The sequence below is a fragment of the Palaemon carinicauda genome, chromosome 13, assembly GCF_036898095.1.
Source record: "Palaemon carinicauda isolate YSFRI2023 chromosome 13, ASM3689809v2, whole genome shotgun sequence".
In the NCBI taxonomy this organism is placed as follows: Eukaryota; Metazoa; Arthropoda; class Malacostraca; order Decapoda; family Palaemonidae; genus Palaemon; species Palaemon carinicauda.
This window is the reverse complement of record NC_090737.1, coordinates 5085064-5108595: the sequence shown is the minus strand read 5'-3', so window position 1 is coordinate 5108595 and position 23532 is coordinate 5085064. Positions and strand designations below refer to the sequence as shown.

General features: G+C 42.9%; 1 protein-coding gene across 2 annotated transcripts in view; it reads right to left on the bottom strand.

Annotated features, from left to right (window-relative positions):
* The window catches only part of LOC137652149 (NKAP family protein CG6066-like), a 63288-nt gene that overhangs the window by 18086 nt on the left and 21670 nt on the right, over window positions 1–23532 (bottom strand). For both annotated transcript variants that reach the window (XM_068385352.1, XM_068385353.1), the window contains 3 exons: window positions 17384–18112; window positions 6999–7131; window positions 3633–3886 (listed from right to left, as the gene is read on the bottom strand). In XM_068385352.1, the coding sequence (XP_068241453.1) occupies window positions 3633–3886; window positions 6999–7131; window positions 17384–18112 (1116 nt within the window). The remainder of the gene's footprint in view (window positions 1–3632; window positions 3887–6998; window positions 7132–17383; window positions 18113–23532) is intronic.

The window sequence follows — 23532 nt, the reverse complement described above, 5'->3', positions numbered from 1 at the left end:
AAAAAAAGAATGCAAGGATTTATTGAAGAGAAAGCCTGCACAGCGAAAGCTCAAAACTAGAATAGTGTACTTCACCAAATAGTTGTGAAAACAAATCCAGTTAGCAACAGCGAATTAGTAGGTCTTGCCGGTAGCACGACAGAGAGAAAATTGAGTTCTTTGTTTACAATGAGTACTGGGTATCTGGACGACAGATGGCGCTGTTGAAGTACACCCCCTACCTGCATAGCGATCGCTGGCGGATTTTTTCCGTAGAGTTTTCTGTCGAGCAGCAGAGCTGCAGCTATTATAATCACCGGCTAAGTTAAATATTGAAAAATCAAACATTTAAAATCTAATATAAAATTCAAAAACGAGTAAGAAGGCCAGGTCCCAATTGCATCATAAACAATATCTCCTCCAAGAATCTCAGTGAGGATATACCTACCATCCTCATTACAGTAAAAGCTTCAGTGAGGACTCGTTCTCTGATATCCTCTAGACTGGGGTCGCATTCAATAAGTAAATGCCTAACAGTCAGAAAACAGTTAGCATCTGCCAGTCATCAGGAACTCATGAATTGCAGACCTCCACCACGGCAGCTTATTTCTCGAAACCAGCTTGCCTTTCCCAGAATCAATTTAGACCAGTGATTCTTAAACTGGGGGGTGCGCCCCCTAGGGGGACACCAGGAGCTTTCAAGGGGGGCGCAAGTAGTTAAAATAGTAACAATGAAAATAAAAATGTAGTAATTATGATGTCTTTTGTTTTACAATACTACATAAATATGGATAAATCAATTACTAAGGAGGATGTGTAATATTCTTTGATGTGGTCATGATCCATGATTGGTTGTATTAAGAGTAAAAATTAGGTTCATTTTTGCAGTAATTAGTATTTTTTCTAGTATTTTCTATCAATGTAATAACTGTAATCTGTATAATGCTAGAACAGTTTGAAAAAAAATTATGATAAAATTTTGTTTCATCATAATATATTTATTTTACCCATTTTCTATGAACATTGTTTATTCTATTGAAATATAGTACAGTGCATTCCTATAAAAAATCAACAGCAATGAAATAAAGATCTATCATTCATCCATATACTCACATAACCAATGAAGTATATTAGCATACAAAACGCAACATATTGTTTATAAAAACAATACATACATACATACATACGGTACTTTCTACTTTGGCAAAAATTTCAAGGGTGGGGAGGGGGGGCGTGGGACCTATGCTTAATGCAGAAGGGGGGCGCAAGGCAAAAAAGTTTAAGAACCACTGATTTAGACCATAGGCCTATTCGAAGTCTGTGTGACAACTATGTACGAACTTGGGGTTTAGGTTAGGGTTAATTCAGTCAACCTTTTGCTCGACCTTGACCTTTCAAAATTGAATAACTTCCATGTCTCAAAATAACAATTAATCCCCGAAAGTTGTGGCCAGAAAGTTTTTCAAAAACAAACAAACACACAGGGGCAAAAACATAGCCTCCTTCCAACTTTGTTAGCAGAGGTAGTGAAGAGGACTTGGAATTGTAGATTATGGATGAATTGGTATATTAATAGAATTCTAGCCATAGGGCTACGTGCTTAAGCTGGGAAGACATTCAGCTCCAAGGTGCAGGGGAAGGAGGAATCGTGCAATTGCACTTTCATGTAAGAGCTAAAAGCAGTTGGATAGCAAAATGGTCTTTTTATTCAAAAATAAATATTCAAATATACTTACCTGGTAGTTACAAATATATAGCGGGATTAAGCTATATATATGTAACTACCAGGGAAGTTACATATTTAAAAATGGTATCTCTATTTTAAAATAAATTTTTAAATATACTTACCTAGTAGTTACATATATATATATAGCTTAATCCCGCTATATATGTATGTAACTACCAGGGAAGTTACATATTCAAAAATAGAAAATAGAAAGCAGGTAGAGGGATGAAGTAGAAGGCTATAATGTGGGTGCAGCTAAGGGCTGATTGGACATTCCAAAGACCCTGTTATAATGCCTACAGTGAAAAAATATGGTTGTACAGTTGGTTTCATTATTTCCAGTACACTTCACAGGAAGCTAAGGAGACGTCAGTGTACCGGAATTTATGAAGCCAACTGTAACAGACATTCCATGACATGAACATTTCATTCCTATATGCTGATAAAAACTTATGAGTTCCTAAATTAAAAGAATGCTTAAGCCTTTATTTTGGTTACTGTATTAAAATCAGAATATTGTACTAATCCATTAAAACGTGCCACTGACTCTCTTAAATACTGTATAAGAATTTGCAGGATAACTTAATAAGACAAATAAAACTATAAATGAAATACACTAAGCACCAATCGACACAGGGACACAGAGGAAAGAGGTGGATAAGGTTAAAGAATGAACACAAGGGGGACCGCGTGGGTACCGCGTGAAGACACAAAGGGTCGCACTGGGTGAAGAGAGCGCGGCGAGATGTTAATCACGTCGCGACCAAAAAGGGATTTTGACGAAGGAAAAATCTATTTCTGGACGAGAGACCTGTGCCGCCCAGTGAAATGCTCCTTTAGCATCATTTCTAAGATATATAACTGCTATATATTACCAGAAAAAAAAGTTGCATAGGAATGCCAGGGATGAACCCAGCTCGCTCACCTAAATTAGGTGTCGGTATATAGTAACTGGGGCGTGAAAACCACTATCAGAGGTCTCGTGCCATTTAGATATCTCCTCTTCAAATATCCCCGTTACTACGAGGTGCCGTTCTACATCCACTGCTGATTGCTACTACCACTATCTCCACCCACGCCAACTACGTCACTCCTTTCATAGCATCTTAGGTGTTTACCCGTGCATTCCTTTGCTTGTGATTTTGGTTCTTTTGAGTGCTTTTTTGCGCGAGACCCCGGGTCGCCTCACGGCGCGTATTCCTCCGCCAGAGGTACCCACTATAGAAAACGGAGATAGGGGAAACTACACAAAATTCTGGTCGGTTGGGAGGAGATCCCAGATACTCCTACCAAAGTAGTTCGAGGTAAGTACTCCGTGTTGGAACAAATAAGAATTTGCTGGATAACTTAATAAAAACTTATGAGTTCCTAAATTAAAAGAATGCTTAAGCCTTTATTTTGGTTACTGTATTAAAATCAGAATATAGTTCTAATCCATTAAAATGTGCCACTGACTCTCTTAAATATAAGAATTTGCAGGATAACTTAATAAGACAAATAAAACTATAAATGAAATATATTAAGCACCAATCGACACAGGGACACAGAGGAAAGAGGTGGATAAGGTTAAGGAATGAACACAAGGGGACCGCGTGGGTACCGTGTGAAGACACAAAGGGTCGCACTGGGTGAAGAGACCGTGGCGAGATGTTAATCACGTCGCGACCAAAAACTTACTGATGACTGAGACCTGGCCAAGCACGCTCTCTGACCCCGGGTCGCCTCATGGCGCGTATTCCTCCGCCAGAGGTACCCACTATAGAAAACGGAGATAGGGGAAACTACACAAAATTCTGGTCGGTTGGTAGGAGATCCCAGATACTCCTAAGAAAGTAGTTCGAGGTAAGTACTCTGTGTTGGAACAAATAAGAATTTGCTGGATAACTTAATAAGACCAATAAAACTATAAATGAAATATACTACTTACTCCTTTTCTCTATCCACTTGTATTCCTGATCATTGACATCCGAATCCGAATCACTCTCTGATGATGAGTCCGAGCTCTTGGATACCTTTCTTTTCTTTTTCTTCTTTTTTTTTTCTTTCTTGTGCTTCTTCTTTTTCTCTTTCTTTTTCTTTTTTCTTCTCTTCTTATTATCGTCCGAATTTGAATCTCCGTCCTTTCCATCTCTTAGAGAAGCCAATAATTTTCTTTCATCGTCTGTGTTGACAGCATCTGAACTATTAAAACAAAACAAAAATATCAATTCACAATTCTACATAGATGAAAAAGGCAACTCATACCACATTATCTTTAAAATAATTTTCTCCTTTAATTTATTAGGAAGTAATGTTTAGAAATTATTCATTATTCAAATTTCTTTGTTTTATCCCCAAGTGATAAATGAACTACAGTACTATATTCATGATCAATTCCCTTAAAAACTAAAAAAAATAGAAAGATATCTATCCTTTCCTCAGTTCAAATGCCATAATGCCATGTAGAGAAAGCTTTTTGTGTTGAATTTTTTTTTTTTTAAACTTCAGGATAGGGAATTCAGAAGCTCTCTTCTTAACACATACATAAGGTAGGACAAGGACCTGATGCCCTCAATATAGGAAATAACTCATCATCAACCTGAATTGAGTGTTTTTTGGGGGTATCTACAAATATAAGCCCTTGTCCTTCAATTGAAACAGAGGCAAGGGAAATGTTAAACAATAGGATCACTGTAGCATATCTTTGGAATCAGGGAAGCACAAAATCAGGCAATTTATCAACCGGAAGTTATTATTTTATGGTCTAGGTCATCTGTTACAAAATGAGACACTGAACACGGAAGGGCCGAACTTAGAATCCGCTACAGCCTGATTTTGTCTTAGTCCCAGCTCAGGTATCTCTAACCCTATCAGAACCATGATTTTTGAAGAGTCTAAATGCTGAGACCAAGAGGTCTTCAGCTGTCAATGTAGAATGAATGCACATTTCTCTAAGGAGGCCAGGTACCCCAGCAGCCTTTGCCATTGCTATGCTGACAAAACGGCCTGCGAAAAAAAAACGTGGGTGCTGACCGTTTCATCATCTCTATTCTTTCTTTAAATGGAAAGACTTTGCCTGGTCTTTATTCCTAGATATTTTCCCTGTTGAGGCCACTGAGCTTATAGCATCCTGATTTTCCAACAAGGGTTGTAGCTTAGCAAATAATAATAATAATAACAATAATAATAATAATAATAATAATAATAACAATAATAATAATAATTATTATTATTATAATACCAGTTCTACACAGGGAAGCGCGTATGCTCTACTCGAGCATTTCAAATCCGCGAGCTCTCGCCCACTACCAAAGTAGGGCGAACAGGTAGAGCGGAGATCCCCAGCAAGCGTGATTACTGAACTATCTAATGACGAGGTGAACATTGGCGCGAACATCGTGAGGTGAGGATCAGCGTGCCCCTGTATTGGTGTGTACAGGCAAGGTGGCGGGCACCTGTGACTCCAGTCTCGCTGCCAGAGAATACTGCGGTGGTGAATGAGTGTGTGCAACAGTGGTAGTGCACACCCATGGTGAATCAATGTCAAAGCATGGCATGTGGGCGCGTAGCCTCTTACAAACTCGCTAAGAGGTTGGCGAGTGACCTAGGTCACACGCAGATCTCCGTCAGGCAGAGGTTCTTGCCCACCCACCTCAGAAGTGCTCAGTAAGTGGGTGTGCAACGCTGTGCAAGACTCTCGCAACATTTGGGTCTTGGCTCACACATTCCAAAGCTGTATGACCCAAAGCACTCTTATACAATCCAACTCCCATAGAAGCTTGGCGAGAAGCGTTATGTGCTTCTAACGGAGGCATTCGCTCGTAAATGACAAGTAGGGCTACGGGAGACGTGTTGTACCAGCAACCTTTCCAAGAGGAGAAAAGTCTTCCCTTCCGAACTATCGAAAAGGGCCTTGCCTAACAAAGCCCCATGAGCTTTGCTGTGTTCCAAAGGCACTATGTAGGTAATAACCCCAAAGAGTTATAGTATATGAGCAGTCTCTGCCTGGTAAAAGGTTGAAACCGTGAGGCCACAACAAAGCTCCATGAGTTTTGTTGTGCCCAACAGGCACAATGTTGGCAATAACCACAAAGATTTATAGCCTATAAAACTCATTGATGGGAGAAGCGGGGACAGGCATCAACATCTGCGGCAAAGACCCAAAAGGGCAATTAATCATGATATTCGTTTGTAACCTGAGGGTACAACGGCGAGGAGCAGGAACTGATAGCAGTGGCCCAACTTCTTCCTTGCCAAGCTCTGAATAGCTTTGCTCTGAAGAGCTTGAGTGGGGCATGGACAAATCGAAATGCCGCCGTAGGAATCCCCATGGGGGAAACCACTTAGGCAAAGGCCCTCTCTTCCGCGGGCCGAAAGACGACCAACCCCACTTGCCACTGCCGGCAATTCTCCCAGCAAGCGGGAAGATGCTGGACACTGGCTTGTGGAGGGTAATTCTCCCTCAGAAGGGAAAGTTGCCCAACACCTGGAGGCAGACCTTTGGGCAGCTCACTCAATAAAGGTCGGCATCAAAAGCTGCCTGTGAAACATAGATGAAGCTAATTTCTGGATTCACCCTGAAGGGATCCCCCGACTGGAAACCCAAGGGGTACATGTCTGCCCCTGCCCTCATTCCTATGCTGGAGCTGCAGGAATGAAGGTAAGCAGAAGCATAGAGTGCTGCAGATACCTGTAGCATCCTTGGAAGTCATTCCTTGGAGAGGAGACCAGAAAGCCCCAAGGAAGGTAGGAGTTGCCGTAAGCGGCAACAGAAGACTCCCTTGGTGGTGGCCGCTGTTGCTTCGCTAAGGGAAGCAACAATGTCTACACCTAAGGGAAGTACAGGGTCACACTCTGAAAAGGATTTTTAATCTCCTTAAGCCAGTTGCTTTCAATAGTAAGCCGGTTAAAAGGTTTTGATGGGAGAGCAAGACTACATTTTTACTCTACCAAGCCGAAATAAGAAGTGACGCTCAGTTACTAGTGCAGGCGTGAGCGGGATGGTTGGTCTAACCCCGCTACCAAGCTGAGGCTAGTTACATCTCGCAAAAAATTAATGGCTAGTTTCAGCTATCACCGAAATAGATCCTCACTTTAAAGTGCGTAAGGGTTTGCATGTAGTGCCGGAACAAATAAAGATTTATGTGCAGTTATTAATAAGATTCTTCCTTTCCACTGTCATTTTAGCGTAGGCCAGCTAGTAAGAAGCTACCTTCGGAGCAAGAAGTTTCAAATTCAGATCCTATGCAAATAGAGTACAGCATTGTATAAAAACAACTTGGGTTTAACGGCATGAAAAACTAATCAAACTTACTCATCCCGAGGAGCAACAGGTGATGTACTCCAAATTTCTGGAACACCAGTTTCTGTAATTTCTTGACGTTGTGCACGACGGTGACTCAGGTAATCATCAGTTTGACTGCTTATCCCACTGTGACGTCCAAACCCTATAAGAAAATAATTATCTGTTATTATAAATGAAGATATATATGGTATTTACCTAGTTAGTAACTGTTAGTAATAATTATTACACTTTCACCAAAAATACATTAATTAGCCCAATTCTCTCCTGATAAGAAAAAACAGCTGTAGTTAACTCTATGAACGAGCCTAAAAATCTCTTTGGTCTCCAGGAGCTACGTGTGTCTACTATTTGTGTATCAGCCATCCAACTCTCTGTGAACTCAAATCCTTAAACTATTCATATTGGTTTTCTAAGATGGTCTAATTCCTTCAATTGAAATAAATCAAATGATCCAATTACTCTTATACAACCACAAAATATTAATGGAACTTTTTGTTTCTAAAGCACATGATCATTCTTCCTAGTCTGAGGGTTTTCCCTATCTTTGTGAATGGTATTTATATTAGGGACATTTCAAGCAATGTACTTTAGCTTGTCAATCAAAGGGATTATTATTTTGCCCTTCCTCAACAGCTTTGCCCAACGAAAGACATGATTCAGGGTTATTTGCATCAACGAGTTTTTCAAATAGGTCAATTACTTCATTTTATAAGGCAGTTTGTTGTATTTTCAGATGTAAGAAGTTTGAAATTGAGAGGCAAAATGATAGGTGTTGAGAATTACAGCAGTGTTAAAGTATGTAGGCAGGAGAAAGACTGGTCTAGTGCAAAAGTGAGTCTGTGAGAAAAATGTTATTTTGATAATAAAATAAATTTTTGAATATACTTACCCGGTGATTATATAGCTGCAACTCTGTTGCCCGACAGACAACTCTACGGTAAAAACTAGCCAACGATCGCTACACAGGTTGCGGGTGTGCCCAACAGCGCCATCTGTCGTCCAGATACCCAGTACTCAATGTAAACAAAGACTCAATTTTCTCCTCGTCCCACTGCGTCTCTATTGGGGAGGAAGGGAGGGTTCTTTAATTTATAATCACCGGGTAAGTATATTCAAAAATTTATTTTATTATCAAAATAACATTTTTCAATATTTAACTTAGCCGGTGATTATATAGCTGATTCACACCCAGGGGGGTGGGTAGAGACCAGCAATATGTTTACACTTTTATGAGCTAAGAGTTTTTATTTCATTTTAGAAGTTATCAAAATAACAAAAACAAAATAAATAGGTACCTGGTAAGGAAGTCGACTTGAACAATTACTCTGCCTTTTAAGTACGTCTTCCTCACGGAGCCTCGCGATCCTCTTAGGATGCTGATCGACCCCTAGGATCTGAAGTATCAAGGGTTGCAACCCATACAACAGGACCTCATCAAAACCCCTAATCTAGGCGCTCTCAAGAAATGACTTTGACCACCCGCCAAATCAACCAGGATGCGAAAGGCTTCTTAGCCTTCCAGACAACCCAAAAAACAACAATAAAAACATTTCAAGAGAAAGATTAAAAGGGTATGGAATTAGGGAATTGTAGTGGTTGAGCCCTCACCCACTACTGCACTCGCTGTTACGAATGGTCCCAGTGTGTAGCAGTTCTTGTAAAGAGACTGGACATCTTTCAAGTAAAATGACGCGAACACTGACTTGCTTCTCCAATTGGTTGCGTCCATTATACTTTGCAGAGATATATTTTGCTTAAAGGCCACGGAAGTTGTTACAGCTCTAACTTCGTGCGTCTTCACCTTAAGCAAAGTTCGGTCTTCCTCACTCAGATGTGAATTAGCTTCTCGTATTAACAATCTGATAAAGTCTGACCAAGCATTCTTTGACAAAGGCAAGGATGGTTTCTTAACTGAACACCATAAAGCTTCAGATTGGCCTTGTAAAAGTTTAGTACGCTTTAAATAGAACTTAAGAGCTCTAACAGGGCATAAGACTCTTTCTAGTTCATTGCCTACGATCTCCGATAAGCTGGGGATATCGAAAGATTTAGGCCAAGGGCGAGAAGGCAGCTCATTTTTGGCTAGAAAACCAAGTTGTAGCGAACAAGTGGCTTTTTCTGACGAAAATCCTATGTTCTTGCTGAAGGCATGAATCTCACTGACTCTTTTAGCCGAGGCTAAGCATACCAGGAAAAGAGTCTTAAGAGTGAGATCTTTCAGGGAGGCTGATTGTAACGGCTCCAACCTGTCTGACATGAAGAATCTTAGTACCACGTCTAAACTCCATCCGGGGGTAGCCAAACGACGCTCCTTGGTGGTCTCAAAAGACTTAAGGAGGTCTTGCAGATCTTTATGTTTGGAAAGATCTAAGCCTCTATGCCGGAAGACCGATGCCAACATGCTTCTGTAGCCCTTGATAGTGGGAGCTGAAAGGGATCGTCCTTTTCTCAGGTATAAGAGAAAAACAGCTATTTGAGCTACAGAGGTACTGGTCGAGGATACAGAAACTGACTTGCACCAGTCTCGGAAGACTTCCCACTTCAATTGGTAGACTCTAATGGAAGAAGCTCTCCTTGTTCTAGCAATCGCACTGGCTGCTTCTTTCGAAAAGCCTCTAGCTCTCGAGAGTCTTTCGATAGTCTGAAGGCAGTCAGACGAAGAGCGTGGAGGCTTTGGAGTACCTTCTTTACGTGTGGCTGACGTAGAAGGTCTACCCTTAGAGGAAGACTACTGGGAACGTCTACTAACCATCGAAGTATCTCGGTGAACCTTTCTCTCGCGGGCCAGAGGGAAGCAACTAACGTCAACCTTGTCCCTTCGTGAGAGGCGAACTTCTGCAGTACCTTGTTGACAATCTTGAACGGTGGGAATGCGTAGAGATCCAGATGTGACCAATCTAGGAGGAAAGCATCTATATGTATTGCTGCTGGGTCCGGGACTGGAGAGCAATAGATTGGAAGCCTCTTGGTCAGCGAGGTTGCAAAGAGATCTATGGATGGTTTTACCCCAAGTGGCCCAAAGTCTCTTGCACACATCCTTGTGGAGGGTCCATTCGGTTGGAATTACTTGCCCTTTCCGACTGAGACAATCTGCTATGACGTTCAAGTCGCCTTGGATGAACCTCGTTACTAGGGAGATGTCTTGACCTTTTGACCAGATGAGCAGGTCCCTTGCGATCTCGTACAACGTCAGTGAGTGGGTACCTCCTTGTTTGGAGATGTACGCCAAGGCCGTGGTGATGTCCGAGTTAACTTCCACCACTTTGCCTCGAAGGAGAGACTTGAAGCTTTTCAAGGCCAGATGTACTGCCAACAGCTCCTTGCAGTTGATATGCATGCTCCTCTGACTCGAGTTCCACAGTCCTGAGCCTTCCCAACCGTCTAGTGTCGCGCCCCAGCCCACGTCCGATGCGTCCGAGAAGAGAACGTGGTTGGGAGTCTGAACAGCCAGGGGAAGACCCTCTCTTAGGTTGATATTGTCCTTCCACCAAGTCAGACAAGACTTTATCTTTTCGGAAACCGGGATCGAGACCGCTTCTAGCGTCTTGTCCTTTTTCCAGTGAAAAGCTAGATGGTATTGAAGAGGACAGAGGTGTAGTCTTCCTAGTGACACAAATTGTTCCACGGATGACAGCGTCCCTACCAGACTCATCCACAGCCTGACTGAGCAGCGTTCCTTCTTCAGCATCTTCTGGATGGATAGCAGGGCTTGATCTATTCTGGGGGCTGATCGTCTTGTTGTTCAGCAACGTCCTCATCAGAGGGTTCCTCATCCGAAAACTGATGAGGAAACGGCAACGGAGTGGGCAACGTCTGGCTCGCTGAGTCCGGTCGCACTGGTGGATGCGTGACGGAGCCGGACGCAATATCATGGAACTGCTGCACAGTCTGTGAACTGTCAACAACCATGGGTGCGCGAGGAAGCACAGCGTCAACCTGAGACTGTCTAGACCGTCTGGGTTGTGCAGTCAACACCCTACCGGGTTGCTGAGGTTGACGCACTGCGTCAAAACAAGTCACCTCTGCTGGTTGTTGAACGTCCTGAACGTCAACAACCACCTCCGAGCGTCGCTTAACGTCAACGTGCGGCTGGCAACCCACACTGGGTCGCATCGGTGGAGGAACCACCTCAACTGGCAGACGCGAGTAGGTTACCTCAGCGTCAACAGGGCGCACAACCGACCGGTTGGAAGGTTGTTGGCCAGAAGGTTCGGTAGCAACCTTCTCCGCATTAAAGTCCTCTATTAAGGACGCAAGCTTGGACTGCATGTCTTGCAGCAAAGCCCATTTAGGGTCTACGGGAGCAGGTGTGGCAACAGACGGGGTTAGCGACTGAGGCGGTACCGTTTACCATCCCTGAAAGCCTGGTTATGCGTGACATAATTGTACAGCAAAACTTCAAAGGCTCGAAAACAGCTGTGAAGTTGACCTGTAAACAACTTGGAGCGTCTCCTGGCCAGGCGCCAGGGAGTCTACGAGAATTGAGAAGTCTATCTGGGCAGAGGCATGAACTCCCAAGCCGAGAACTTCTCTCGTGTCATATCAGACTCTCGCTCTATAAACCAGTTTAAAAGAAGGGAAAGCAAAGGCTGTATCCCCCAAACTCCTCCTGGTGAAAAACCAGTCGCCTAGCCAACGTAAAGCTCTCTAGGAGAGCGAGAGAGCACTAGCTTAAAAACAACGGCTTCGAAGTAGCTAGGCCTAGTGTAAGCTCTGACGTTTAGGCGAACGAGGAGCAGCAGTTACAAAAAGATCCGGACAAAGATCCTTAAAAAAAAATCATCATGATTTAATTAAAGTCCATAGGAGGCTAAGCAGCTTTAGGCTCCACTCCATCTGACAGAGTCCTCAAGGGTATATCAGTAGTAGGGAGAACAGCAACTTCCTCATCTAAAGGAACCTTGTCCGATAAAAGCTGAGTCTCAAGCAAGGGAGAGACCTACCGTGGTGGCAATGCTTTACAAGTAGAGTCCACACTCACTGGTGCATTAGTAGCGGACCAGAACGCAACGTCATGTAACTGCTTGACAGTCTGTGAACTGTCAACAACTGAACTGTCAACCACAACAGGTGCGTGAGGACGCACAGCGTCCACTCGAGACTGCTTTGACTGCCTAGACTGAGCAGTCAAAACAACTCTAGAATGCGGAGGTTGACGCACAGCGTCAAAACAAGTCAACTCCGATTGTTAGTGAACGTCTTGAACGTCAACAGGAGCATCAGCAAGTGGCCTAACGTCCAAATGCGGCTGAAAAACCACACGAGACCGCATCGAGTGTGGTTCTAAACAACCTGACTGACGTGACCAGGATATCGATGAGATAAACAGCTAGACTCAACGGACTAATCGGCAGAATAGTCTTCCATAAGGGAGGCAAGCATATACTGCCTGTCTTGCCATACAACTCATTAAGGATCAACGGAAATGGTTGTGGTAAGAGACGAGGGTAACGTCTGTGACCGCAACACTTTGCCTACAAAAAAAGACTCTCGGAGTCTGTGTTACGCTTTTGTTAGGCGGCGAGCAGTTATCCGATGACTGCATAGGGTCAGAGCTGTCCTAATGGTTGTAACCAGGACGCTGGACCTGTCCTGAAAGGACTGACTTTCGCTTAAGGGCTTCGAAACCTTGTGACAGGTTTCTTATGCGAAAAGCCTTCGGATGACGAGGAGAAACAACGTCTCTCTCGTCTTATGGTAGGGGAGATCTTGGTAAGATCCACCCGATACCATAGAGGGAAAACGTCTGTTCGTTGGTCAAGGCCTCTCGAACCCATAAGTCGTTTGACATTACTTCTCCCCTGGGCTTGGGAGCATGTAAGAGGTCCCGGACTAGGTGAACGACAGGCACGAACAGACGAACCCTCGGACGCAACACTGTAACACTTTGCGCATATCACTTTATCACTTCGATTTTCTGTTTTGCACTTATTTCACTGAAATCGAAACTTTAACTGATTTCTACCTGAAACACGCAATTCTACCCTTCATTAAAAGGTAGTAATTGCGAAATCAGTCGTATAATGCAAGCTCATTAATACCAGCAAAAAACAGAAAACATATTTTAAGATAAAAAAATCAGTGGCTGGGAAAGAGACTAAACACTAGTTCATATAACTACGTTTTCAATCTCTCACCGCACATAGCCTGGGGACGAGAATAAAAAACTAAAACGTTTTATCCTTCCTCCCCGTACAGCGACTAGGGACGAGAGTAACTCGAGAACAACGTTACCCGCTTGAACGGAACGTTTTCTCTCCTCTCTCTCCCTCCGTCTCTATCTCTCTCTCTCTTTCTCTCTTGATTTCGCACCTAAGAGAAGAGCACAATTATATTTCGTCAAAAAAAAACATGTTATTTGACTAAAGGAAAAAACTGAAAGGTTTTTCAATTAAAAAGTTCCTTTAAAATAGAATTTAAAACATTTAAGCTAAGAAAGAATGAACAAAACGTCAGAATCGATTTACTCTTACTGCAAAGTGAAACCGTGATACACTCTCTCTCTATCGTAACGATAGAGCGCATGTTGAACGTCCTGAACGTCAACAACTGCGTAGCATAAATAAACTAAACATTAGTTCATCTTTGAAAACAGTACGAAGACTATCAAAGAAATTCTTTCATAAAATATTACATTTAAAAAGTTTTAAATCCTTAGCTCTTTAAAAGCTAATTACGATATAAAGGGCTCAACGTTGATTAACTTCGGTTTCCAAGTTAGGACCGCCTACTCTCAGGAAAGGTCTATATAAACAAAACATTAAAATTATTTTTATATGTTTATAATAAATGGAAAGTTAATCGAAGAGGCCTAATAAAGGCGGAGAGATATAAAATATATAGAGGAAAATCTATAACGTGATATAATTACTAAAAGCCTAAACACACTTCCGTCTAAGGGAAGGGTTGGCCATTTAAAAGTGAAAGAAAGTCCATACTCTCTTTGTCACCAAAATTAAATCTATCCAAAACGAGTTCAAGATTTAAGATGAAGATAAAACACCTGCATAGCGAAAGCTCAAAACTAGAATAAAGTACTTCACCAATTAGTTGTGAAAAAACTCCAGTTTAGCAACAGCGAGTAAGTACGTCTTGTCGATAGCTCGACAGAGAGAAAATTGAGTCTTTGTTTACATTGAGTATTGGGTATCTGGACGACAGATGGCGCTGTTGGGCACACCCGCAACCTGTGTAGCGATCGCTGGCGAGTTTTTACCGTAGAGTTGTCTGTCGGGCAACAGAGTTGCAGCTATATAATCACCGGCTAAGTTAAATATTGAAAAAGAGAATATTTAATATTATGTCCCTTCAGTATCTATGTGTACTTTGTTCTGTATAGGGCTTTGGTGATAAAAATGTGCCTCTGTATGTACTACAGTATACTTCTTACACTCTTCTTAGTACAGTATCAATTTTCCATGTAAGGCATTTCTGTTCACTTTCTTTTTCCTAATTATAGGATTTTTAGTTTTTCTTTAGTATAAACAAATATTTTTTTATACTCTGTATTTTCTTTTCCTCACTTAGCCTTTCATTTTCTTCAGGTACAGTAATGGTCAAGTAACTTGTTATTTGTATAACTGCAAATGTATGATTTGCACACAAAACAATCGTACCTCAAGATTACAATTACTTGTTGAACTCACTTGCCCAGAATCAAATCAAGAAGTGGTGCCTAGTGTTCGAATTGCTTTGATTTATTTTCTGCCTTAACCTTGTAGTGTAGCTGGAGCGAAGTCAGTATCTCGATCAGGCAGTCTGCATGCTACACTCGGCTGCAGTCCGCTAACACTACACCAACCGACTAGCTAATACCAGTGCGTAGTTAGGAAGCCCAGCCCTCCCACTTGCTCACTATCAAACCACTTTGATTCCAGCTGGGGCTTATGGGGTTAATCGCTGGTGCGTAAATTTGCGTAAAGAACTCAGGTTTCTATAGTTAGAAAGAATAAGAGATGATTGGTATCTAGCGCCCACCAACTCAAGTCTCTCTTTTGCTCTAGTCCTACCAGAACCAGAAGCTCCGGAGTGTCCCTATGTTGAGACCAGAAGGTCTTCACCTGCCAGTGGAGAGATCGAATGTGAAGGTGGCCGCTTGAAACCAGACGTTCCAGGGAAATCAGCTGCCCTAACAAGCGCTCCCACAGATGAGCTTGTAGTGAGCCTTGCATGAGAAATGGACGAGCCACTTCCTTGAATCTCTCGATTCTGCTTTGGTATGGAAACAGTTTTCCTAATCAGGTGTTTATCTGCATTCCATGATATACCAGCCTGAGACGGTTGCAGTGAAGACTTCTAAAATTCACCCCGACCAACAGGTGAAGGTAAAATGCGAAAAGCCTGTCTCAGTGTAGGAGAAGGGTTTCCACCAAGTCTACCAGTTGTCTAGGTACCAAAGAAAACGAATGCTGTTGGCATGGGCCCAAGTTAAGACAAGTGTGAACACTCTTGTGAACATTTGAGGGCCTATGAACAGGTCAAAGCACAGCACTTAAAACTGGTATATCTTTTCATGTAGGATGAACCCTAAATACTTCCTTGACAATGGATGAATTGGGATTTGGAAATATGCGTCTTTTAGAGCCAGTGTGATCATGAAGTCTCCCGGTCTGTCAGTCCATCTGAGAGTATCTGCACTGCAGTCTCCATCTTTAATGGAGTCTGAAGAACAAGCTCATTCAAGATTGAGAGGTCTATGACTGGTCTCCAGACTCCATAAGTCTTCTCTATAATAAGAAAGTATCAACTGGAGAAGCATACGGACTCGCTGATGACCTCCTCAAGAGCGCTCTTCTCTAGTACGGTCTGGACTTCTGCCGCAAGGGCGAGATCCTTCGCTGATCCCCTCATGAAGGAAGATAACATCACTGAAAGATATTTCTGAGAATGTGAAAGGTGGTGAACAGGACATAGTACCCTGCTCAGAGGATCTTGACAGTCCAAGTATCAGACCCATGGAACTCCCATCTCTGCTACCTGCATCTCAGGCATTTCCCCATCGCTGGTAGGGCGGGAGGAATGGGAGAGACCATGTTTTCCAGACTTCCCTCCTCTTCCATGAGCCCTCTTACCATGAAAGGGCTGTTTAAGGTTCAAAGACTTCTTGGCGCTGGACTACCTAGAAGCCTCATTCTTCTATTAGTGAGCCTGTCTATGCACAGTTGACAATTTTGGTGCAAAAGAAGCCAAAGAAGAGAGACGAGATGTTATGGCTCTATGGAAAAGGAAGTCTTGACTCGCCTTCCTCCCTCACTCCAGAACTGTGTCAGTGTCTTCTGTGTTAAACAAGGAAGAAACCACCATTATTATTATTACTAACCAAGCTACAACCCTAGATGGAAAAGCAAGATGCTATAAACCCAAGGGCTCCAATAGGGAAAAATAGCCCAGTGAGGAAAGGAAATAAGGAAATAAATAAATGATGAGAACAAATTAACAATAAATCATTCTAAAAACAGTAACAATGTCAAAACAGATACAGTATTTAATACATAAACTATAAAGACTCATGTCAGCCTGGTCAACATAAAAACATTTGCTGCAACTTTGAACTTTTGAAGTTCTACTGATTCAACTACCCAACTAGGAAGATCATTCCACAACTTGGTCACAGCTGGAATAAAACCTCTAGAATACTGTGTAGTATTGAGCCTCATGATGGAGAAGGCTTGGCTATTAGAATTAACTGCCAACAAGCTGCGAAGGCGAAGAGCATCTTTTTTTGGCACCTGCCTCTGGAATCTCGAAATAACAATGTCACCGGAGATACTTCTTGGTTAAGGAGAGGATTCAGATCTGGAAGTATGTATCTTTTAGACTCAACATAATCATAGAGTCCAGTAGTCTTACTGCTTGTCTTACTAATGGCCACTCCAGACACTGATACGTAGAAGCCTGCGTGTAGGAGTCTCCTTTGCATACAAGGCAAATCAGACGTGAACTTGCAGCAGTTGCGGCCCGACATGCCCAGGCACGTTCTCATGTATGGCATCCTCATTTAGACAAACGGAAACCTGAAAAGAATAAGTTAAAGTTTCATAATAGCCAGTAAAGGTATATGACATCTGTTCATCTCTGCGGCTGATATCAAAGTATACCACTTTGATATCAGCCACAGAGATGAACAGACGTTCTAACCTTGCTTTGTGAGTGGGGGGACAGTGCTTAGAGAGGGGGAGAGTGTTTACCTGCTGCCGACAGATCAGAACCAGTCGGTTATTGCCACATCATTAAAAGTTTTAGTGGCAGTATTCCAGCTTTGCTGTTATCATTCTCCTATGTACAGAATGAAAGTTTGTATTCGGGTAGGAACAAAGACGGAATTGAGAAAAAATTTTATCTATTGTATACAGAAAGATTAATTTGATGAATCAAATATAGTGTACTGTACCAACCTCTATCTCTGTAACTACTGCCTTTACGATACCCTCCACCCCACTCTCTTTCTTGTTTTTGCTGTTCAAAATATTTACTATGGCCCCATCTTCCATCTGGTGTTGGTGGTGAATGCTCCCTCTTGTTTTCACCTCCACCCCTTTCCGTGGATCTTCCTCTTTTACGATCTAAAGTGCCGTTCCTTGAGCCTCTTTCATTTGAGTTGAATCTGTCACTGTCAGAAGAATCGCTTTCTTGTCTTCTAGAAAATCCTCTATTGTAGTCTTTATCTTGTTCTTTACTGTATCTGTCACTATATGAAAAAGGCTTCTTATCTCTATGACTATAGCCAGATTTATGCTTTGTTCTTGATTGTGAACGAGAGCGTGACCTGGAAAATCGATTCCTTTCTGGGGACCTTGACCTACGTGCATCTTTCTTATTCCAGGACCCCTTAGCTCTTTCCTTTACTTCACTATGCAGCTTCCGTTCTCTTGATCTCGATCTGCTTCTACCCCTTGATCGTGATCTGCCACCTCTGTTATAGGAATATGAACTGGGTATATTTCTATCTTGAGATTTGGAATGCCTCCCTCGATCACGAGATCGTGATCTGGTTTGATTTCCTTTCCCTTTTACATACGATTTTCTATCTCTTCCTGAAAACCTCTGAGAACTTGGGGATGAGGGACGTCGTCCAGGGCTAGGGGTGTCACTGCTATTACTACTACTGTATCGACCCATTTGACCTAGAAAGTAAAAAAAGCCGACATTAGAGAAAACATAAAAAATTTCCTGAAAGTTACATGCTTTTACAATTTACTGATTCTACATCATAAAATGAAGAAGCTGTTTTTAATAACTTTACTATCTTTAGAATATTGTAACAAGTAATGAAGTAAACAGACATATATATTCAATTTTTTGTTACTCATATAGATTACTGCACTTCCTAGGATATCATCAATAAAACGAGACATCAAACCCATACAGTAATTCATATCCTTTTATGGTACATGAAAGGAAAATTTTTACTTACATTCTACATAAATTTCAAGAAATAATTACACTATAAACTAAGACACAAAAATTGCTTCTAAATTTACAAATTTCAAAACAAGGTAAATTAATTGGTATTTTTCATAGTCCCCTTATCCTTACTCCAGTAAAATAGGGATGTCTCCTTAGAGGCACTTGAATGGCCATTGATTTGTTAATATGGTAGTTGGTTAACAACAGAGACTGTGAAGGGGAAGCCTTCCCACCCAACTGTCACAGAATAAACCCTTTTGTCCTCAAGCCTAGGACTGAGCAGGGTGGTTGAAGTGGGAACTGACCAATCTTAAAAGTAATTTGCATTTTGCTTAACTATACAAACCTGTGTTCTTTACTATAGGAGTATAATAATAGCAAAGACTGGAATATGGCAGTTAAACATTAACCAAGGTGTAAACAACCGACAGGGTAGTTATCTTATCGGCAGCTCACTCTAAACACAACTGAATTGCAGCCGGGACTTATTAGGGGTTGTGATGGTCGGAAAGTTTAAGCGAAGGAGATCCCTTCTTGAGAATCGATTGGTCTAACCCCCAGAGAAGGTCCTTCTTGGAGTGTGGTCTTACCTCAGTCAACCTCTGGGGATTATCCCTCAAACAAGACCAGTTCGAAGACTCGTTAAAACCTGAGGAGTTGTCGACAGGCCGAAGTACAGAATCTTGAACTGGTACACTTGTCCATCTCTTACCACATGCAGGAACTTCCTAGACGTCAGATGGATCAAGACATAAAAGAAAGCATCTTTGAGATCCATTGTGACCATGAAATTTCTTGGTTGGACGGCTTGAATGACCATGGTTGCTGTCTTCATCTTGAACTCAATCTGCCTGATGAACAAGTTCAGGGCTGAAAAGTCAATAACAAGTTTCCAGCTTTCAGACGCCTTCTCAACAAGAAAGAGCTGATTGAAGAAGCAGAGACTCTCGTCATCAACCTACAGGAGAGCATCCTTCTAGATCATCCTCTGAATTTCCTTTTTGGAGGGCATAATGTTTCTCCAAACTCACTCTGTTTGACAATGATGTTATTTGAGGAGGAATTAGAGGAGGAGGAGGGTTGATGAATGAGAGGTGGTAACCGGACCACATGGTATGGATGGTCCAGTCTTCCACACAATACAACCGCCATCTCCTACAATTCCTAGGCAGACATCCCCCACTGATCGTGAGGTGAAGGAATTTCCATTCCTAATGATCGCTGTCCACCTTGATAACAAGGGGGATGACGAGAGGGCTGGCGAGTTCAGCGCTGGAAAGGTGCGCTAGTGCGCACACCTGTAACAACACATAATGGTAAGGTAGGGTCTGCCTGATCTTATAGTGCGCTGGGAGCGCGCTAGCGGGGTAGCGCTCACCTGTGGTGCACACAAAGATGAAGCTTTGCATGCTAGTGAATGGAAGATGACCAACTCACTAAGGTGAGCTTTACGCATAGTCAAAAGAGCACGCAGACCCTCGTCATGCAGAAAAGCTCGTCTTTCCACCTTGAGGTATTAGGGTGCACAACACTATGCAAGACTCGTCCACAAGACTAGGATCTGCGTCTGTCCGAACATGCACGCTCTGGAGATAAGCACTCCTGCTTGCGCTTTTTCCACAAGGAGTGCAGATTCGCGCTCTAGGGGGTTAAGACTGGACTGTTACTGTGCGCTAGCGTGAAGACAGAACAGCAGGTACTCCCTCGTAAGAGATAGAAACCCTGCATGCAAGTTTTCAAAAATCTGACACCGCAAAGCGGCAACATTTTTACTGTGAGGGGTCGGGATTGCGAACACCCGCCTAATCTTATTGTCGTCTAGCTCCGAAAAGCTATGCCCCAAAGAGCTAGAGCAAAGCATGGAATAATCTAATACACGCTTGCAGAAACCCCGAGGCATGACCACTCAGGCGAAGGTCGTCTTTCCCATAAATGGGAAAGTCTTCTGACACCTGATGCTGACGATGTGGCGGTCTCCTTCAAACCTAAGAGTTGTCCAAAGGTTAAAGCGTCACCGCTCCTATCTGATCGATCCCCGAGGGAAACCAATCGAGAAGGAGCTTAGGACTGAGATCGAGGAGTGGAAGAAGGAAGTCAAGGTTTCTTCGACTTCAAAGATGATCCCAAAGGAGAAGAATCCCTCTTCTACTTTTTCTGCCTCCTACTAAATCTCTCTCTCTGGAAGGATGACCAAGTACAAGGTCGTCATCGGCAGCTCAGGCACAGTGAATGAGGATTTATCTCGACCTCACACGAAAATTTATTTTATAATCAAAATATCATTTTTAAATATTAAACTTAGCCGGTGAATATATAACAGCTGATTCACACCCATGGTGGTGGGTAGAGACCAGTATTAATACAATAAAGGCGTATATGCTCAAGAGTTTTTTGACAATATTTCATAAAAAACCAACTTAAGTATAGGTACCTGGTAAGGAAGCTGACTCTGATGATTACTTTGCCTCATTAGTCTGCTTTCCTCACGAAGCCCAGCCATCCTCTCAGGATGCTGAAAGACTCCCAGGAGCTGTTATATCCAGGGCGAACACCCCTATAACAGGACCTCATCAATACCCTTAATCTGGGCGCTCTCAAGAAACAACATTTTGACCACCCGCCAAATCAAAAAGATTGCGAAAGACTTCTTAGTCTCCCGTACAACCCAAAATAAGAATAAAAATTTCAAGAGTAGATTAAAAGGATATTGGGATTAAGGGAATGTAGTGGTAGAGCCTTCACCCACTACGGCACTCGCTGCTACGAATGGTCCCAGTGTGTAGCAGTCCTCATAAAGAGTCTGGACATCTTTCAAGTAATATGAAGCGAATACCGACTTGCCTCTCCAAAAATTCGCGTCCATAATACTTTTAATGGATCTATTTTGCTTAAACGCTACTGAAGTTGCTATCGCTCTGACTTCAAGTAAATTACGATCCTTCTCACTTAAATGAGTGTGTGCCTCCCGAATCAAAAGTCTAATAAAATAAGACCACGCATTCTTAGACATGGGCAAAGAGGGCTTTTTAACGGAGCACCATAAAGCCTCTGAACAACCTCGCAGCGGTTTAGCTCTGGATAAATAAAATTTAAGAGCTCTAACGGGGCACAGCACTCTTTCAACTTCATTCCCCACAATCTCGGAAAGACTGGGGATATCAAATGATTTAGGCCAAGGACGAGACGGAAGTCCATTCTTGGCCAAAAAACCAAGTTGAAGAGCGCATACTGCTTTATTAGTGGAGAAGCCGATGTTCTTGCTAAAAGCATGTATCTCACTAACCCTTTTAGCCGAAGCCAAGCACACCAAAAAAAAGTGTCTTGAGGGTAAGATCCTTCAGGGAGGCTGAATTTAATGGTTCAAACCTGTTTGACATAAGGAACCGTAGGACCACGTCCAAGTTCCAAGCAGGAGTCGAAATATGACGTTCCTTGGAAGTCTCGAAAGACTTAAGCAGGTCTTGGAGATCTTTGTTATTAGAAAGATCCAAACCCCTATGCCTGAAAACAGAAGCTAACATGCTTCTGTAGCCTTTAATGGTGGATGCAGAGAGGGAGCGACCGTTTCTCAGATAAAGCAGAAAATCTGCAATCTGCGCTACAGAGGCACTTGGAAGAGGAAATAGAGGAGGACTTGCACCAGTCTCTAAATACCTCCCATTTCGACTGATAGATCCTGATGGTAGAGGATCTTCTAGCCCTCGCGATCGCTCTAGCTGCCTCCTTCGAAAACCCTTGAGCTCAAGAGAGTCTTTCGATAGTCTGAAGGCAGTTAGACGAAGCGTGGGGAGGCTTTGATGAAATCTCTTTACGTGAGGCTGTCGCAAGAGATCCATCCGCAACGGCAGACTTCTTGGAACGTCTACCAGCCATAGAAGTACCTCTGTGAACCACTCTCTCGCGGGCCAGCGTGGAGCAACCAACATCAACCTGGTCCCTTCGTGAGAGGTGAACTTCTGCAGCACCTTGTTTAGGATCTTGAAAGGTGGAAAGGCATAAACGTCCAGGTGAGACCAGTCCAGCAGGAAAGCGTCTATGTGGGCTGCCTCTGGATCCGGAACTGGAAAGCAGTAAGTCGAGAGCTTCTTTGTCAGTGAAGTCGCAAAAGGATCTATGGTGGGTTGACCCCATGTCATCCATAGCTTCTCGCACACAGTCTTGTGCAACGTCCACTCCATGGAGATGACTTGTCCTCTTCTGCTGAGGCAGTCTGCCAAGACATTCATTTTTCCTTGCACAAATCTCGCCAAAGGAGGGATGTTACTTGCCTTAAATGGAGTTCCTTCTGATCCGTGGACCAAAGACCCGAGCATTCCAGACTGTCCAGTGGAGCTCCCTAACCCAAATCCGATGCATCTGAATACAACACATGGTTTGGGTTCTTGATCGCAAGAGAAAGACCTTCTCGAAGTCTGATGTTGCTGTCCCACCAAGTCAGACATGTCTAGACTGAGTTGGAGATTGGGAAAGAGATATTCTCTAAGCCCTTCTCCTTGTTCCAATGGTTTAGGTGAAATTGGAGAGGGCAAAGGTTGAGTCTCCCCAGAGAGATAAACTACTCCAGCGATGAAAGAGTTCCCACGATGAATCGGGATGTGGAAGTATGCATCCTGAAGGTCGAGAGAGACCATCCAGTCGCCTTCTCTTACTGCTGCCAAGACAGATTTGGTAGTCTTCATCGTGAAGTTTGTCTTGACAATGAACACATTGAGCGCACTTACATCTTAAGTACTCCTGCAGTGAACGTGGCTGCCAGATCATTGGAGCCATCCCTGATAGCCTTGTTCCTGCAGTGAACGTGGCTGCCAGATCATTGGAGCCATCCCTGATAGCCTTGTTCCTGCAGTGAACGTGGCTGCCAGATCATTGGAGCCATCCCTGATAGCCTTGTTCATGCATGACATAATTGTACAGCAATACATTGACAGCTGGAGAGACCTTCTTACTTAAGGCTCCCAGGGACCAATCCAACAAAAAAACTTCAAACGCTCGAAAAAAACTCCTAACAGGAGACGGTCTAGCTCTGAAGCCGACCATAAAATCTTGGAGCGTCTCATGGCTAGACGACGAGGAGAGTCCACAAGGCTTAAGAAGTCTCCCTGGGCAGAGGCAGGTACTCCCAAGCCGAGAACTTCTC